General features: G+C 40.6%; 2 protein-coding genes and 1 non-coding gene across 4 annotated transcripts in view; 1 reads left to right on the top strand and 2 right to left on the bottom strand.

Moving 5' to 3' along the window:
* PPP1R1C (protein phosphatase 1 regulatory inhibitor subunit 1C) overlaps positions 1–8,994 on the bottom strand; it is a 28,056-nt gene extending 19,062 nt beyond the window's left edge. The window contains exons 1-2 of the mRNA XM_075283830.1: positions 8,679–8,994; positions 5,479–5,539 (exon numbers count right to left, since the gene is read on the bottom strand). Of these exons, the coding sequence (XP_075139931.1) occupies positions 5,479–5,539; positions 8,679–8,759 (142 nt within the window). The 5' untranslated portion in view covers positions 8,760–8,994. The remainder of the gene's footprint in view (positions 1–5,478; positions 5,540–8,678) is intronic.
* LOC142217763 (U6 spliceosomal RNA) lies at positions 4,784–4,890 on the top strand. The gene has a single exon (XR_012717409.1). It is a non-coding gene; the product is annotated as a U6 spliceosomal RNA (small nuclear RNA).
* A 2,970-nt stretch (positions 8,995–11,964) lies between the features above and the next one.
* ITPRID2 (ITPR interacting domain containing 2) overlaps positions 11,965–20,334 on the bottom strand; it is a 54,714-nt gene continuing 46,344 nt past the window's right edge. Inside the window, exons 15-19 of one of the 2 annotated variants that reach the window (XM_075283789.1) lie at positions 19,920–20,070; positions 19,097–19,165; positions 17,807–18,235; positions 14,108–14,221; positions 11,965–13,792 (exon numbers count right to left, since the gene is read on the bottom strand). In XM_075283789.1, coding sequence (XP_075139890.1) covers positions 14,111–14,221; positions 17,807–18,235; positions 19,097–19,165; positions 19,920–20,070 — 760 coding nt within the window. In that variant the 3' untranslated portion in view covers positions 11,965–13,792; positions 14,108–14,110. The remainder of the gene's footprint in view (positions 13,793–14,107; positions 14,222–17,806; positions 18,236–19,096; positions 19,166–19,919; positions 20,071–20,334) is intronic. The other variant, XM_075283790.1, reaches the window with a different exon arrangement.

The following is a 20,334-nucleotide window of genomic DNA, read 5'->3' as shown; positions in this document are numbered from 1 at the left end:
CACTCCGTGCCTGTCCTTCACTGTCGGCTTGTAAAGATGTCCGACTTTTCAAGTGGACAACAAAACCCGACATGTAGGTTTTTTCTGTCCGCTTGAAAAGTCGGTGTCCGATGCTAATGTCCGTGCGAGATTTTGAACGTACATTAGCAGTGGACACTACCTGTCGGACAATGACGGTAATGTGAACGCTCCCTTAGGCACCACGTGACGTCCTGTAGCAATAAAGTGCTGTGTTGCTTAACAACATTACATTTTTCCACATGCCACTTTGCCACAGAAAGTTCACAGAGGTTTCCAATAGGGAAACCACCAGCGCTTCTGTAGGTATAATTGACATGCTGCGATTTTCAAAACCTCAACGGTTTTGGAAATCGTAGCGTCTCACTCACATTTTCCCACATTGTGGGTATGGGATTCGCTAGACTGTAAAATGCCTTATGTGTTTCTGCGGCATTTTTGCCGTGGGCAATCACAGTGTTTACACCACGTGGTGCCACATTGCAGCCCATGGCCTTATGTGACTGTGAGAAGACCCTTCGTTTTGTGCTTGGAGGTTGGAGGCAATATGGGACTTTACAGTCATAGGAGGCAGATATATGATCATGTCTAAAAGAAAAGCTGTCTTTGTTGCTCATAGCAACCAATCACAGCGCAGCTTTCATTTTTCTAAGGTGAAATACAGAATGAAAGCTGTTCTGTGATAGGTTGCTATGAACAACAAGCACATTTTTTCTTTTAGATATGATGCTATATCAGCTCCATAGACTATCACATAAGAGGCCTGAGGCAACGGATTTGTCTGAGGTTTTCGTACAGTCACAATGCAGCTCTAAAAGCCTAACAGCAAGTCACAGAAACGTTTTTGGTAGCCCAACTTGTCTGAGACTTGCAGTCACAAGACACATGCCTCAGTATAGCCCTAGTCTAATAGTAAAGAAACTTTCTTAAACATATTTGGACATCAATGCAATATCAAATGACGCTAAGGGTTGGTTCACACTAGTGTATGTATTCTAAATGCATGCGGGCAGTGCGCGGCAAGTACATGGACCCATTATAGTCTATGGGGTCCGTGCGCTTTGACAGCACAGCGCTTGCAATTGTATTCCATCTGGGGGTTCTCCATGTGGACCATAGATATCAATTCACACAGCCCATGTGACTGATCTGAGAAATAAAAAAACAGAACATGCCATTTCCTCAACCGATTTCACGTATCCTTCAATAGACTCAAGTCTATGATGTATCTGTGAAAATGGTATCACTGATATAGCATAATAGCTGCACTTTTCCCACAGTTGGTATGGACTGTGTTGAGGATATGGTGCACACCACATGACGGTATGCCAGTATTAATAAATATGTCCTCATGTATCTCAATTAATTTCAAGATTTTTCTTGCTTGAAGAAAATATGAACAATGGGGTACATTTATGAATGTGTGTACCCCAGCTTTCTTCTCCAACTCTCCTCACACTACATAGCAGCAGGTAGGAGTCTGAGCTGTAGTATCACATGCAGACCATACACAATAGTGGTGCTGTTTCTGGGAGAAATAGAGGACACTTTTTCCCAGTCTGAATCCATTAACTATTATTATATGGTCAACTGATAATTTCATGAACATTTTCTTTACAGCTTCATTCTTCCGGCTAAGAGAGGTTTTGCCAACTAAGCTCATAATGATTTCATACTGTACACATTAAATGATACCGCCGCACACCCTGGAGCTACGGTACTGTGGAGGGAGTCTACAGTTAACATCTAACAATACACGTTCTCAACTTCTTTTTTTTTTAATGTAGATTGTGAGCCCCACATAGAGCTCACAATGTACTTTTTTTCCCCCTATCAGTATGCCTTTGGAATATGGGATGGAAATCCATGCAAACACGGGGAGAACATACAAACTCCTTGCAGATGGTTTTTTGCCCTTGGCGGGTTTTGAACACCAGGACCCCAGCGCTGCAATGCTGACCATTGAGCCACCGTGTGACCCCACACGTTCTCAACTTGCTAAAGATTTGAACAATGCTGGGGGCTGAAAAAAAGTATTTTGAGAGAAAAATATTCAGTGTTTTCAACAAGGAAACCCTTTTTCTGATTTGATTCATTGAGAAAAATAGAAAACTAATATCAGTGGACAATCGGAATTCGTTAGACCTTGTCTAGATGGTTTTAGCTAATGAAAAATTCAGATTTCTCAAGTTGGATTAGGGATTTCTCAAGATGGTTTTTGGTGAAGTGAAGGAAAATTAGAAACAGCGTGGGGTTAAAAATAAAAGAAACATATATAAAAGAATACTGATACTACATTTTTACCCCAATGCTGCCCCCCGTTGGTCTCTCTTGACAAATAGGAAATCATGTTCAGCTTGCAATTGCACCATTTTCGTATGGGTTTTGTTTTTACTGCTTTTTCTATGTGGTAAAAATGACACACTACCTATACTCATGTTGCTATCAAATTTATAAAGTTTCTGTTTCGGGACCATTTGTAATTTTTCTTGATACTATTTTGGGGATTGTCTGATATATTGATCACTTTTTATTCAATTTTTTGGGAGATCCAATGGCTGTGGTTTGGTTATTTTGATAGCAACAGTAATTCCCATGTGACATTTAGATGGGTGAACTAGTTGGAAACATCACGGAGTATGACAGTAAAAGATAGTAAAATATTTTTTTTTTCTTAGTTATCATCTCAGTGTGGTTTGCTGTGTCATGTTTACACTGGTCGTTTCCAGAAAACACACGACTCAGCACTGGCATTAAGATTACATACTGTACCTCTTATTCTTAGGCCAGTAGGAAAAAGCATCAACCGACTCTTCTCTGCTACGAATGGCTCAGATCAATCATTCTGCTTTTAAGATATTGGCATGGGTTCTTGTTTCTAACCTCATGATTGCCAAGTCCAAGGGCCCATTTAGTTGATGGAACTAGTTTTGGAAGACCATTGCAAAATAGGCTCTTATTTGAAGACAACGTGTCCTGGTGACATTTGGGAAGACTTATCACCTGACATGCCTGTTATTCCTGCTAGAAATATATGAATAATCAATAACTACCTCTCCCCTTGACAAAGGTGTGTGTCACTGTACACGGACACCTGCAACTATGACTGGATAGTATCTATGTGTAGGGACATTCCCCAAATGGAAAATCTCAATTGTCAATTTATTGATAAATTTCTATTAATTAAAAAAACATTTACTAAAACAGTGATTTATAATGAGATGACGGACGTAGGTTAAGAGGCAGTTTATGAGAATAGAAGCCTGTGCTCCACACTACTTACTGTAAATCAACTAAATACAGACTTATATAAATGCATCTAAATACACTGAATACGAAGATCACCACTTGGGGTCAGAAAGGAATTTTTTTCCTTTTATGGACAATGAGCCCATTCTTTATAATAAAGTTTGCCTCCCTCCCTTTCTATGGTTGATCTATATAAACAGCAGAGGGGATTTAATATATACAGTACTATCCCCCCTTTAACATAAAATAAAATCTTTGCTATAAGACACTGAGTGTTTTCTGTTCAATTGTTTCTTTGTTATTGGTTTCTGACAAACAACCTGGCCACCATTACAGCTCCCACTAGGAGTAAAGGTTGTCAGCGATGTCACAGTACAGGGATAATGCAGAAAGTGATGCCACAATATGGGGATAACTGAACAAAGTGATGGCACGGTACATGAATACATATAGTGATATAACGGTACAGGGATAATACACATAGTGACGTCACAGTACAGGGTTAATTCCACAAAGTGATGTCACAGTAGAGGGATAATACACACAGTGATGTCATAGTGCATGGATAATACAAAGTAATTAGAGATGAGCGAGTACTGTTCGGATCAGCCGATCCGAACAGCACGCTCCGCAGAAATGAATGGATGCACCTGGTACTTCCGCTTTGACGGCGGCCGGCCGCTTAACCCCCCCCCTGTGTGCCGGCTACATCCATTCATTTCTATGCGAGCGTGCTGTTCGGATCGGCTGATCTGAACAGTACTCGCTCATCTCTAAAAGTAATGTCAAAGTACAGGGATAATTGCACTAAGTGATGTGATAGTACAGGGATAATACACACAGTGATGATACAGTGATGTCACAGCACAGGGATAATTGCACTAAGCGATGTCACAGTACATGGATAGTGGACAATGAAATTACAGCATAGATATGATTAACCTAGTGATGTCGCAGTGATGAGGATATTGTATACAGTGATATGACAGTACAGGAATAATGGACATAGCAATGTCACAATAATAAGGTGTGACACAGATGGTACACACCATGATATAGCACAGGAATTCCAGGAAAAGATAGGCAATCGCTGGATGGAAAAAGAAAACTGTATCTCTTGCTTGGCTATTGAACATAGCTTCCTATAAGCTAATAATCAACTTTTAAGAAGCCTGGTGACATGACTTGGGATATACGCTATACCAGAACATCTCTTCTAAAAGGAAAATACAGCCATCCACAGAGAGCGGCCTCAGTTTTCACTCATCAGGGCAGGGTACTAGTTGGCTAGATAAGAAACTACTAACGTGGGTCAGGAGGGGTACTTTGCCACATTGAAAAGATCACTGTATCAGAGTAGGGAGACTTATTAGTAACACAGGCGCCCTTGGAATTTTGGGGAAAGGTATGCAAATAAGTTTTCTTTGATGGGAAAAAAGGTATATTGTACCTTTAGTGCCACCTATTGGAAGGTACGTCACGAAAAGGGGAGTCTCATCATAGTAACATAGTAGATGTGCTCGGTTAGCCAGCACATATGCTTAAGTTGGAACAATACCGTGAAGGTTAGCATGGCCCCTGAATAAGGATAGTAACATAGCAGATGAAATATAGACACAGGTCCATCAAGTCAAACATATAACCCTACAGCAGGGGGTAGGGAACCTCGGCTTTCTAGCTGTTGCAAAACTACAACTCCCAGCATGCATACTTGCTCTGCTGTTCTTGGAACTCCCATGGAAGTGAATGGAGCATGTTGGGAGTTGTAGTTTCACAGCAGCTGGAGAGCCAAGGTTCCCTACCCCTGCCCTACAGCGTTGATCCAGAGAAGGGCAAATAAAACCCCATAAGGCCGATGCCAACTGCCCCATGTCAGGAGAAAATAAATTCCCAACTCCCAGGCAGTCAGTATAAAACCCTGGATCAACTTACCTTCACTAAAGATCTATAGCCATAACTTATACTATAATATTATAATAAAATATTATAAGTTATGTTTTCTACAACTGCAAGGTCAATATATAATGAGATAAAATGTATATATAATAAAAGGATATTATACTGTGTATTATTATACTATACTGCCAATCGTAGTCAAAAGGAGACATTGCCCATAAAACTAACAACATTACAAAAGTGAAAAGCTCTGGTCATGGTAAAATCGAGAATACAGTACTTTGTTCTATATATAAAATATTAGCATTTACGTACCTGGCGGTGAGGGCTCATTTAAAATAACCAGAGACGCTGGTGTCGGCCTTCTCTTTCTGATCTGTATAAAACACAGACACTGAATATAAACCACGTCCTAGTCATAATTAGGCATATTGATCAGATACGTATAGCCCTTTGACTAGACCACGTAGTAGTCATATTACACAGTCTACTTGAGATCAATGGTCCAGAAGATGGCTATTCAGTTTATGCATGTTCCAACTCAATACAAGACAGGGCAGAATCCAAAACAGCGACCCCTTTTAAGTGAAACGTTCATTGTCTGCTTGTTTCATAACCTATGATATTCCATATACCTATCTATAGAGTTAAGTCCAGAAATATTTGGACAGTGATACAAGTTTTACTGTTTTTAGCAGTTTACCAAAACATGTTCACAATACCAGTATATAATCAATATGGGCTTAGGGTGCATTCACACAGAGTAACGTGCCGCGTGACCTGGCACGTATACGCCATGTGAGATTTTGAGCGCTGTATACGCTCCCATTGATTTCAATGGGAGCCTGGATCGTATACGCCGCGTTATTTTGCGGCCATAAAATCATGCGGCGTATACGATCCAGGCTCCCATTGAAATCAATGGGAGCGTATACAGCGCTCAAAATCTCACACGGCGTATACGTGCCGCGGCACGTTACTCCGTGTGAATGCACCCTTATAGTGCAGACTTCTCAGCTTCAGTTTGGGTGATGGGTTTAGGAATTGCAGCTCTGTAAGGTTTGGTTCACATCTGTTTGGTAATCCGTTTGGGGAGTCCACGTGGGGAGCCCCCTGAACGGACTACCAAACGCATTGGCAAGCGGTGAGCTTATGAAAGCACACGGATCACATAGATTATAATGGGGTCTGTGTGCTTTCCACGCAGTGTCTGCATGGACCATGTGGACAGAAAAGTACTTCACAATCTACTTCCTGTCCACAAGACTCGTGCGGAGACGTGCGGAAAGCACACAGACCCCATTATAGTCTATGGGGTCCATGTGCTTTCAGCACTCACTGCTTGTCAATGCATTTGGTAGTCCGTTCTGGGGGGGTCCCCATGCGGATTCCCTTTAGCAGATGCGAACCAGGCCTAATATATAGCTGCCTCTTTTTCAAGGGACCAAAAGATAATTGGACAGTTATCCCAAAAGGTATTTGATGGTTAATGATTTAATTCATCATCATGCAAGTAAAAGACCTGGAGTCAATTCCAGGCGTAGCATTTGCATTTGGAAGTTGTTGCTGTGAACCCACACCATGCAGTCAAAGGACCGCTCAATGGAAGTGAAACAGACTATCATGAGACTGAAAGCCCGATCAGACATGCCATTCACTTGAGGCAGAAAAACCTACAAACAAGCAATAACTGAAGACAGCTGCAGTAAAGGCCTGGCAAGTCATCACAAAGGAGGAAACCCAGTGTTTGGTGGTATCCATGGGTTCCAGACTTCAGGTAGTCATTGTCTGCCAAGGAATTTCTACAAAGTATTAAAACCGAACATATTATTCATAGTAATGTTATTTGTCCAATTACTTTTGAGCCCTTGAAACGAGGAGAAAAATGGTTGCAATTTCTAAATGTTTTACATGATATTTCAATTGTATGTCAAGAGGTGGCATTCAGAGCCCAAATCACGAAGATTGTGTCACCGTCCAAATACTTCTGGACTTAAGTGTATGTGATATTGGCAATTTTAGTGTGGCCATGTAACTAATATTATGTGTTGCATTAAAAGTGTAATGTAGTTTAAGAAACAAAAATCTGTCTGGGTGACATAGTCCAGAATTGGCACCACCATCAACAGTGGACTATGTGCATAGTATGGTCCCAACATGAATGCAGCCCATGTATATTTGGGAAGGTGTGGAATACTTTTATATTTGTTGGAGTCCTGATGATATGGACATGTCGTACATGTATTCAGTCTTCTGTCCATCACATGACTAGGACACACGACACTAGAACATTCTTTACCAAATCTTCACCGTCATGCATTAGAAACGGAGTATGTCCAGTGGTTAAAAGTCAATCCATGCGATGGGCACACAGGTACACCAGTGTTCATGTACAAGAATTATAGCCGTGTCTAGTAACCAGTCACACACTTATAACCGGGATAGACTTTCATCCACTCGAAGTAAACAATTCCTTTTCAATTATACCTTAAGGAATCTATAAGAAAACAACTGTAAGAACTTTCCAGTACGTAGAGTCTGTATTGCATTACATAGCAATTCTGTGTTGTCGTCTAAACAAGATTCCACTATATATCAATACGTATTCTAATAGTTATGTACATATGTGCGTTTGGCTGATAATACCATTTGACGCAGCACTATATGGAGCTATAGAGCACCTGGAGAAAGATCATTTTTAAATAAAAAATTTTTTTAGATTTTTATCCAGCTTCTTCCAATATAACCAGATTCTGCAAATCATATTTTATGACTTCTATAAACCAGATCTATAATACGGTTTGTACTTGAATATCTGAAGAAAATTGCTCCTTGTATTGTTGACAGCATCATACTTTTTAGCATGTGAGCATACTACTAATGTAAAGAGCAGGAGTCTCTTCTAGGACAAGACATTCAATATGTATTAGTTAGAATGAATATTTCCATTTCTAAGGTAATGTTGAATACAGCACTTTATATAAAATAGTTGCCAATACCGAGAGATGTATTAATATTCTTAACACAACCTAGTATGCGTAGCAATCCGTGAACCAACATGCTGTATTCCATGTTATACTACGGTATATATGACAGACCACAAGATTCTTAGGGCTTATTTATATGGAAATATTAGGGATTGGGTTTTTTGTTCCTTTGCGTTTGCAAAAACAAGATTGGCTCTTAGAGTAAGGAAGAAACAACATTTCCGTAAAGAAAATAAGAAAGGGAATTCAGACCTCATTCATGGCCATGTAAATGAGCCCTTAGGGCAACATTGCTATGAGTGTAATAATAAAACAGATTTACATAAGATATCCATAGACGTATCAATAACCAAGTTGGGTAGTGTAGAGGACTGTAAATGGAGTATAGGAAAATAGGTTTAAGTATCAATATATTTTAACATGTTCTAGACACCATAAACCCACATGCGAAGAAAAGTAATAGATAAAAATATTAACAGAAAAAAATAAAAAAAAATGTATATAATGTATTTATTCTTTTTATTTTACCTGTTCTGAGGCCTCTGGATCCAACTGGCTCTGAAATAATGGCACAGCAAATTGTATCTTTTTAGGACTGTTGGGTTCCATTTTGTACAGATCGCAGTGGGAAGGAAAAAAAAAATTGATAGCCCCAATAAAGCCGAGCAGTCCAAGTATCTAGCCCCAGGCAAACGCTTTTAAGATGACTCTGAATGTAGTTTGGTGATAGCCGTATATTCAGTCTTATCAAGTGCTGCTGCATGAAAAGAGCAACTCCCTTATTCCACATCAATAGCTGTTCTTGTAACTGCCTCCGTTTTTTTTTTCTCCAGTCCTTCAGATCCTCTCCGCACAAAGCTAAAGGAACAATAAGCTAATTGTGCACCAGTTTTGCTTCTGCACATGCCAGGGATTCACTCAGAGCTTAATTGAAAATGCAGTGCTAGCCTTGAATGGCCTAGAGCCCTGGGATTTGAAGAAGTGGATAGATCCACTGTACATTACTAACAGTCTACTCAAAAATGCAATATAAGCTCCCTCGGAGTATTGCTGATGGACCATTAATATTTGATCATGACAAATCGGAAAGTGAGGAGGCTTAGTTGTCGTATGTATCTAGCTTACCACTTTTAGCTTGTCCTGATGTTTAGACAAAAAGGTTTATCATCTTTTGTACAAGGCAAACAAATTGATATTAATTGACAGGAGCGCACGCGAAAATCTACGACAAGTAATTAGTTAAGGTCGATTTACAGTTGTCACAAAAACCTCAACCGTTTAAGGTTATATTTTCGGACATTACTTTCCATTTTAGGATTCTATTTTAAGAAAATATTTCATTTATGCTTCTGGAACCTACCCCCCCCCTCCCCATCCCAAGAAAAAAAACAAAACAAACCTTAACCTGTTCAACAAAAACGTAGTAGAGCAAGGTTTGGTGACTGGGCAGGCATCCATAAGAAAGGGAAAGGTTTTACAATGTTCCGCAGAGGAGGGAGTTTCCAAATCAGTGGCTGTTCTACTACTCTAGAAGCTCCATTTGGACAAAAACACAATTTATGTCGAGGGGGCATTCATATGGAGTAATGCAGCACTGATTCTGGCACGATAACTCGTATAAGAATCAGTGCTGCAAAACAGAATCCCATTGAATTCAATGGGTTCCATTTTACATGCGGTACACATAGAAATCAATGGGTAAAAAAGCCTCCCATTGATTTCAATGTGTACCATGCGTAAAACAGAACCCATTGAACTCAATGGGATTCTGTTTTGCAGCGCTGATTCTTACCAGAGTTATTGTGCCAGAATCAGCGCCGCGTTACTCCATATGAATGCCCCACAAAGCAGAGCCACAGCCAAAAAATGCAGAAAAACTGTCCAAAATGCATGGATTTTTGAAAACACAGCATTTCCGCCGCAATTTTGTTGTTCTGTAATTTATGGATGGGATTAGCCAGAAGCACATCCACTTTACAAGTACTGAAAAATGCAGCATTTGTTTTTCACCTTGGACCCCGTTCTCATACTGTTTTAATAGAGAATGTGTAGAAAGGAGTAACAAGGATCCACACATTACTACTGGCCCAAATCCCTGGGTGCTGGGTGACCCATCTGCTCAAAGAATTACGATTGAAATATTCTTAGCCAATAATCTTCAGTATTAATGATTAAGATGAGATTAGTGTTAAATAGAGATGAGCGAGTAGTATTCGTTCAAATATCGAATCCTATTATAGTCTATGGGAAAAAACGGGAATGTTGTTCCGGTTTCCATGGAAACCAAAGTTCGACACCTTGGATCCTCCAAGTTGCGGAAGTAGCAGGATGAGGAGCATGAGGAGGTTTTTGCATTGAATTCAATGGAGTTTTCCCACATGGTATTCGACCGATACGAGTATTCGATCGAATACTACTCGCTCATCTCTAGTGTTAAAGTAGATTTCCTCATCAATGTTGAAAGGCTTGAAGCAATATTTTGTGTTTGTTCTCTGTTCAACATGGGCAGGGAGAAGATACCTACCGAATTTTTCTAATGTAGGAAAGAAGGGAAAAAGTGGCAACTTGGCCTCTAAAACAGAGGGATGTGGTGCAATTTTTAAACTGGTCAGAACAAAAACAGGAGAGAAAAAAATGTATCCATATACAATATAATGTGAGACGATAAAAATATATATTTGTGTGGTGATAGTCGCTGAAGTAAGAGTTTTAAATACAACCTTACTGATGTTCACAAAAATAAGATTAACCCAATTAAACATTTCAGATCAATTTCTGTCTCCTAGCGGTTACCAAAGAAAGGATGTTCCTATGCCATCCATTCCACAGCTACAGGTCTCTGTTGGTCGGGTCTACATGGGGACACAAAAGACGGAGAGCTTGTCGGCTTCAAAAGATGGCGTCCTGTGGACCCCATAAGCTAGGAGTTTTGCTGGGTTTCTACTGGTTTAATACTGGAACAGTCGAGAGAAAAGCTCTCCTTGCAGGACTTATTTCTCTACCCAATTTTAGATGGAATCAGCGGAGACTCCAACGCAGATGTGATTCAGTTGTAGTGTAGGTTTTTTTGTTTTTTTTTCAAACCAATTCACCAGACACCTCCATAAACATGCTTGTTTGGCATTGTATGTCCATTTCAACCTTGACCCTTGCTTCACATCTGCGTTTGGTAATTCATTCAAGTCCGTATGGGGACTCGCCGAACGGATTACTGAACGCATTGGCAAGTGGTGTGCAGTGAAAGCACATGAACCCCATAGACTATAATGGGGTCTGTGTGCTTGCCGTCAGATCTCTGCACGAATCATGCGGACAGGAAAGTAGATTGTGAAGTGCGGAGATCTCACAGCAAGCACACGGACCCCATTATAGTCTATGGGGTTTGTGTGTTTTCACTGCACACCACTTGCCAGTGTGTTCGGTAATCCGTTCAGGGATGGGAGGGAGAGGGGTGTCCCCATGAAGACTCCCTGAACAGATTACCGATGTAAACGAGGCCTGAGAGTGGTTTATGTATTACATGAACAATGAATCATCCATGTTAAAATTCTACATGCCCAAATGCTCCCCTTCCTAACATTTTTTTTTTTTTGTTAATAAATCTCCATATACATAATTATGACCAATCCTGCTGAGATAGACAAGCTTGTCTGACTTGTACCTTACCTCTATGGACTGAATCTTACCTGAGATGGTATTTGCCTGGCGAATCACAGCACGCACCAATTCTTTTTACTTCTTTTTACGCCATTAAAAGCACACAATGCAAAAATAATTTTTTATGCAAAATAAATACTTTATTAATATATTTAGAAATCAGCCCTTGTGTATAGAGTAACAAATGTATATACTTTTAGACTTTCCACAATAGTTATACTCTCAAATATTGTTCCAATAAGAGCTCATAAGAACATAAATCTAAAAATGAAACAAACACTTCTGCTCCGATCAATGTGCCATGACATGCCTGGTCTTAACATCACTTTCACATAAATATTTTAACATCTATTAACAGATGGTGTTAAGGGAACAGAACGATAAAGGGCTCACGGAGGAGAAGAGACCTTTCTACAATGTGTAAATTACACCAAAAACAGACAGTACTTTATAGGAATAGAAACAGTTCTAGTGTTAAAATATGGCACATGAGATTAGTTTATGAGCTATGGGCAACCGACAAATGTTAGCAATCCTGTGCATGAAGCTTCACTTTCAGTGTAAAAACTCAAAAGGGGCCTAGTAAGGTCTAGCGGCTTTAGACAGGGAGGACAAAGCGCTCACACGGCACAATATATACTGCAAAATAAGAAAATAAAATTGCTTCCAACAGTGTTCATGGATGAGGTCTGAAGACAGAGCTGCTTAAAGGGGTTATCTAGGATTAGAAAACATGTCTACTTTCATGGCCAGCTCAGTGCCATTCAGCTGAATGTGATGTCACTGCATGATAAAAAATCAGAGCTGTTCCAGAATGAAAGTGGCCATGTTTTCCAATCCAAGATAACCCGTTAAATAGTAGTCAATCCAAGAAGCCCCAACTAAGGAGCTGCAAGCACTGACTAGGCTGAGGCCTCTCAGGCGACTGAGGAAGGATGCAATTTTCTTTGCCATATATGCTGCACTATGACTTGGCTGCTTGGTGAGGTCGCTTTGCATGCTCATGTGGTTTATTACAACCAGATATTAGTTATTACAACCCCTTTAAAGAAGTAGTTTGAAGATAAGTGTATAAATTCTACCACGCAGGTAACATAACACAGCTCTTAGGGAAAACTGCTTACACTGTACGTGTCATCTACACACTTGTTCCTCAGTGATAGTTTAATGGCTCCATTGGATTAGTATTTATTAGTAAAGGTAGAGTCCCCAAAATGGCTCCTTAAGCTATGTGCAGGTGACTGGTATATGTTTAAAGGGGTACTGTAGGCACACCTGCCTGTCTGATCTGACATAGCGAAATGAAACCGGTACCAAGGCAATGTATGCCCAGTGAGTATCTTGCATGGGTCCTATGCAAAATACTCAATGGGTGTTGCATGGTTCCCTTGGTAAGATGCCAAGCGGATGTCAGATGAGGCAGTTGCATACGCCTGCACAATCCCTTTAAAGTGGCACTACACAGCAGTAGAGAGAAGAGAAAAAAAAAAAAAAAAGTTCCTTACAAGCTCAGAGTGAATCACTTATTGCACAGTCTATACCTCATGGAGGTCAGTGTCAAAGCCACATGCACTTTAATATTAGTCTTATTATTTCACTCGACAATGCATTTCCTTACATTTGTATATCCCTCCCAGCAAGTAGGCAAAATTTAACAAGGGGAAGAAGGAGAAAAAAAAAAAAAGAAAAAAAAGGAAATGTTCAAGTTTAAAAAAAAACATATTTGCAAACATGTAAATTAAAATAAATATTGTCTGAAACCTCCACAGTCCTCATATTAACAGAAAGCTAAGAAAAAAAAAGTGCCCAAACTACACAAAAAAAGGGTAGGTTGTCAATTTAAGGGGGTGGGGGAGATACAAGATAAACAGTAGATCATTTCAGCAGCAGATAGTCCTCCTGGATTCTTGAACTTGGCATAATAGCTTCATCCAAATTCTTCTTACAGGTTGCCAAGAGTTCAACCGTCTCGTGTGACCTCTGATCTACGTATAAAAAAGGAATAAAACTTCAGTTTAACAAAGAAACACCTTCTAATTTTCTAGCAACGTAAATGTCCGCCTGCCTTTAATATTTAACTTATTAGTTTTGCATACTGTCAGATTAGTTACCCAATACCTTTCTAGTAAGGTATAGTAAGGTTTAATATGCCGGAGCCAAGCAACCCCCTACGTGATACAAATGACATCATAGTACATCCAGGGCTATGATCAAGTACTGTACTCATACTCAAAATTGTTCACAAAAAAAAAAAAAAAAAAAAAAAAAAAAAAAAAAAAGGCTGTACCCTGACAACTTACCCTTCAAATCCTGCTCTCATTTCTCCCATCCATTGATCGCACCGGAGAAGATACAGCTGCTAGTAGTCCACTTACTATTTCTCGTCGGATGTCTCCAACAATCGCTTCTTTAATCTTAAAAGAGAAAGTAACATCATATTTCTTTAACATTTCTGCATTGTGTATCACATGATCGGTCTTTATTCCAATGGCCATTAGCACTAGCTCTAAGTCCATGTCCAACTGCTCTACAAGCCTTGGTGTGTGACTAAGAACCTACAGTAGTCAGACATAGACAAGAGAGTCTGTCAACAGAACCCAGTATCTGAATCCTCCCTGCAGACTGGTTCCAGTGGGCCTAACAGAGGTTTTTAACCCCTTGTAAATATATTTATAGTGTTACACACACAGGGCTTCATGGTTGACAGGAATGATTATTAGAATACACAAAACTCAACAGTGAATAAATAGGCAGCTACAATCACTAGGGAGCGCAAATCTTACATAAACAGTAACCAACACGAATGGGAAGATATACACTACTGATATAGGTTGCAGAGTATATAGATCATGTCCTCTACGTCAAATGTTATCTCAAATAACTGCTAGACACTACCTATATTATGTGCACACAAAGTACAAACATATACACACGCGAGTTATATCTGAAACCATTGCCCTCAAATAATTTTACTCACATTTTTCAGAGAAAATAAAAATTCAAATCTAGAAAGTTCATTTCAACCAGTCAATGCACCGAAGAGTGGTGGGTCTATTACGCAACAGATGTGCTATTGGTGGCTAGGAGAAGGCCAACTCTAGACCAGCCCTAAATAGGTTGTACAGGTTCACAAAAAAGTGGATTCTTTCGATCCTAAAACAGAGCTACTCCTGGCTAGGGGTTATGTGCAGTATTGCAGTTCTACCCAATTTACTTCTAGCTGCAATACCAGATTTAAACTCCAGGCAGGTGTAGCACTGTAAAGGCTAGTTCAAACGTGGCAAAATGGTCAGGATTTTCACGCGGAATCCGCGTCAAAATCCTGCCGCCTTCCATTGAAATCAATGGGAGCAGGTCATTTCTTTTTCTGTGAGCGATTTGTTCTTGCTCGTGGAAAAAAAAAATGAAGCGAGCTGCCCTTTCTTCAGGTGGATTCCGCGGCTGATTCAGCGGTGGCGTCCGCCTCGTGACACCACCCTCCGGACTAGGCCCATTCATTTGGGCCTAATCCGGAGTGGAAAGCCACGATGTAATGCCGTTACATTGCACTGGCATCCCGTTGCGGCAGCCGCGACTGAATGTGTTCATGCGGAATCTCATGTGAACTAGCCCTTACAGGAATTAACCATGTTTATTTGCAACAACTTATAAAACAAAAACACAGTACTTTGCATGTCCCGGCCACCTTGATTCATCAGTCTACAGTTTCCAAATATGCCTCATATTTAGCTTTGGAGGCAGATTTTCATTTAGATTGCAATTCTATTCAAGTTAGGGATACACGCTTTGGGGTGGGGGCGGGGTTTGTGTGTTGATGTTTCGATATCAGCTCAACATAATTTTCATATAAATAAAGCATCCATTTACATCATAATGGGGTCTAAAGCTGAACACAGGCATACTTGTACCTTGTAGAGGGGACTCTACAGTTTCCAAGGACTAGGTTTGTAGCCAATTTACTGCTGACCGACTCCTTTAATTGATTTTTTTTTTTTTTTAATCTATATTTGACTATTCGTTCTTCTGCTCCGTTGTAGCGCATGAACAACAGAAAAACAGATCTGCTCTATGGCTAAGCCCAGCAGACCCCTTTGATTATATTTGTGACCATTGAGTTTCTTTGTTCAATTACTTTTTCATCCAATAATTTCTGAGAGATCTGCATTGGCGACTCCGAATGGATGCAGTTACGAGCGTAGCCTAAAAATTGGTCTAACATGCTCTCATTGTTACATGGATGGAGTGGAATTATAGATACAATGGCACAGAGTATGGCCGTTTGTCCTCTAGGAAGATTGGTACAATTTATAAGGAATGCCAAAGGATTGAACAGGTAAAAATCCAATCTTTTGAATCCTTTGTGCCATTTGGATGTGTCAAAAGTACTGCAGCATGAGTAACTCTGTACAGTCATGTACTATCATGTGCGTACAGAGTAGGCTGTGCCCAGGTCACACATTACAATCATATATGCCACCCAAACACAGACACATGATCTGGGAGATGAATAAGACTCTGTTTCAACCAGAGCGAGAACAAGGAAAATCATGTAGTAGTAACAAACACAAGACATTTCTTCTGTCACCTACTATTCACAATTGTATGTACATTCAAAACAGCAGAGAACAAAATGTCATCTGTATTCTAGTCATTGTTCCATCAGGAATGATGCAGATCAGGCTCCCACCATCTGATAGCAAGTTGGTTTTGCATACTGACCGTGAATAACTCAGTCTTGTAAAACATCACTACACGACTAAACACTTTCTGCCCATGATAGAAATATTTTAATTCATATTCATTTTCTATTCTATTTAAATTATGCCACAGTACATGTAGGGAAAGTGGCCAGAGAACATGGTATGTATCAGTCATGCTTTCAAAGGGATCTCCTGGTTAGCAGCCATCATCATTTGTACATAGAATGGCAGCGGAAATCGCTTACAGATTCATTCTTTAGTTATAATGGCCATAACTGGGACAGAATTGAAGATGGCCATACACATAAAAGTGAGCTGAACTTACTACATAGTGCTTAGGTTATTGTTAGTGATGTCTAGCAGCAGCTTATGCGTTTAGAACATGACACATGCGCCGCTGAACTGACTGTGCAAGTGTATGGCGGTGTCGAGAAAAATCGCAAGAGTTTGATGACAGCTATTGAGGGTGAAGGCCATGTTAAGAGGTTGTCCAGTTGTATAATAAAGCTTACCACCCATGGCTAGTGTGTAGCAGAATACATGCAATGTCCCTGATAACTGTCAGCACAAAGATAGGTAGCAGGTTTTGCCAAGATAGAAAGAACTGATGACAAGTCCAGACTGCTACAGATGACATACAGAAAAAAGTAAGCAATGCTGCCCTACACGCGATTCCCATAGACGTGAATGACAGCTATGGAACCAGCTGAGCTACACGGTTTGTGCAACTGTGGACCTACATAAATGACATAGCCAATGGAACTTATGGATATAGGCAAGTAGTGCTGCTATTCTACACTGTTTCCATAAGGTTTGTCCTGGTAGTTAAGATATGCCGTCAGTTATTTGAATCTCAGGGCTCGTTCACATCTTCGCCCGGCACTCCGTTATGCAGGTTTCCGTTTCCTGCATAAAACAGAGCAGGAGATGGAAACCTGCAGGAGTCTCTCACCCATTCATTTGAATAGGTGAGAAAGCTGTCCGGCCGTGAGCGTTTTATGCTCTCCACCATGAAACCGTTTTTTTTTAAATCCGGACACAGAGTCGGACATGCAGTACTCTGTGTCCGGATTTTTAAAAAAAACGGTTTCGCGGCGGAGCGCATGAAACGCTCATCGCCGCTCACTGCCGGACCCGGTCTGTGCTTTCCGTCTTCTTGCATGTAGAAGACAGAAAGCACAGAACGGAGACCAGAACGCAGCTGTGAACCTAGCGTCAGCAGCAATTTGCCAAAATTAGATAACCATTGAAATCACACTTATGTAACAGTCTTTGAGTTGCCGCCGAATAGTAACTTACCTCCCGTATTACTTGTTGTAATTCTTGGTTTTCTTCAGGACTCCAACGTGAACCTGCTTCAGCAACATTAGGGTCAATTTCAGAGTCTTTCTTTTCCGATGACTCCAGTGTCAAGTTTCCTTGTTCTTCTGGCGACTCATCTGCAAAGTTTTGACTGACTCCAGCTCTGGTTGGAGGACTTGGAGTCAAGGCTACAGTAGCACGATATACAGCTTTTCCTGGAGGGTTTTGGATTTTTGGTTTCTCAATAGAGTCTGAAGACTTTAGTGGGCCTTTCCTATATTTAAGTGGACTGGAGCCAACTGAAGAAGAATCCGAAGGTGCTTGGGAGAAAGCAGATTCACAACGATCACCCCCATGCTCTAGTCTTGAGTCTTCTAAGCCTAGCTCTGATTTTAGATGACTCTGTTCTCGAATCAGCTCATTTACCTATACCGAACACAAAGAAAACAAAAACAACAATTTAACATGACAGTGCAGAGAAGGGAGACAAAAATTAATAGGGGAGTGACTGGACTGGAGTACAACGACAGACTAACAATTTTTTTTTTTTTACAATGTACATTTTTTTCCTATCAGTATGTCTTTTTTGGAATATGGGATAGAAATCCATGCAAACACGGGGAGAACATACAAACTCCTTGCAGATGTTTTTTTTTGCCCATGGCGGGATTTGAACACCAGGACTCCAGCGCTGCAAGGCTGCAGTGCTAACCACTGAGCCACCATGTGACCTCTACAGACTAACAAATTTGTGATTATTCTCACCATAGAAGTGCTTTTTTTTCTAAACTGAATAACCACAATGTACAAATACATGAAGGGCAGTACAAAGACCTTTCTAACCTAGGCCTGTAACAAGGGGACACCCTCTACGTCTAGAGGAAAGAACATTTCACCAGCATCATAGATTTAATATAAGTGGGACTATGGAGCTCACTGCCCACGGGATATGGAAACTGTAGTTTCGTTATGCAAGGGCCTGGATGCCTTTCTTGTGTGGAAAAATATTATGGGCTACAGGTTTTAGATTTGTAGTGAAGACAGGTTAATCCAGAGTTTTAAATGGCTTGCCAGGTTTGGGGTCAGGATGGAATTTTCTTCCCCTATGCATGGGGCAATTGGAATCAGCACGGGGGTTAAATATTGGACTTGATAGACCTGTGTCTTCATCCAGCCGCATCTACTAGGTTTTTGTTAATTCATAATGACATGTGCAAATATTGTAACATAGCCAATTGGAAAGGGATCAGGCTACATAAGGATGCCCCGCCAAAACAAAGTTCTCACCGGCTCCATGACATTCAATGGAGAGGAAAATACCAAACTATCCGTACTTCCCCGCGCACCATACATTCCCTACAGAGAGAATAAATTAAAAGAGCAGTTTTATTTGTGGCCTTAAAGTGTAATGCCTATTGTAAAAAAAGATTTTCAGAAATGAATAGAAGTGAAAGTTCAAAAACTTTGTAATAAAATACAAAATAGCTGCAGCTGCTAGACTCTGCTACACCGAGCCAGAAGGCTCTTAGGCATCATATGGGACAAGAGGGGGCGGATTATGGCGCTGAATCCACGTCATAATCCGCCCCCTCACAATGGAGGTCTATGAGGACCACCGGTTTACTTTTTTCCATGAGAGGCATGTTGCTGCCCTTTCTTCAGGCGGACTCCGCGGCTGATCCAGGCCTATCGTCCGCCTCGCGGCAGCACCCTCCGTACTGGGGCCCATTCATTTGAGCGTACTCCGGAAGGGGAAGCCACAACTGTTGGAAGCCGTGACAGTCGTGGCAGGTGCATTTTGGCTCGAGAGGGACGCGGCTTCCTGTGTCACTCTTGGGGCCAAAATCTGCCAATCCTCTCCCCGTGTGAAGGGGGCCTTATAACAATGCAGTATATTCAAGACTGTACAACTTGACTTTAATGGCATCTTCAGTTAACAACCACCTCCATCCACCTACCCTCTCCATAGACTTCTGTAAGTGAGCAGAATACAAAGTTTCTCATTCACATGTACCATTCCTTTATGACATCTTTTATGATTGTATGTTTGCTTTAATGTAATACATCTAAGTATCCTATAATAAAAGTATTAAAACTAACAAGGACGTACCATTGCTGCCTGGCGTTGAAAAGGAGAGGACACATGAAAACTTCGAAGCTGTTCTTCAAGTGTTAGGAGCCGCTCATCCAGCTGTAGTTCCAGCTCTTGCAGCTCCATCCTTACAGAGTTCCTCAGACCTTGGAGCTGATCAGCTTCATACCTAAACCATAATATATCTGAGCAAATAAGTCTTTTACATTCATTTTTTAAGCTTATCTGTGAATTTTGCATGACAGTAGTCAGACCAGTGCAGATTTTATCATGGTTCCTTTATACACAAAAATGTATTCTGGAATTATTCCATAGCTTTGGAAACTTCACCAGCAGTTTTCCACAAAGATCTGTCAGCAGATTCACACTGACCGGAGATGAAAAGGAGCTGGAAATGAGAAGCATCTTGGGTATGACGTTTCATTCAAGTCTC

This window comes from Leptodactylus fuscus, chromosome 8, assembly GCF_031893055.1.
Source record: "Leptodactylus fuscus isolate aLepFus1 chromosome 8, aLepFus1.hap2, whole genome shotgun sequence".
Classification (NCBI taxonomy): domain Eukaryota; kingdom Metazoa; phylum Chordata; class Amphibia; order Anura; family Leptodactylidae; genus Leptodactylus; species Leptodactylus fuscus.
Note: the sequence above shows the minus strand (reverse complement) of the source record. Positions and strands in the feature narration are given on the sequence as shown.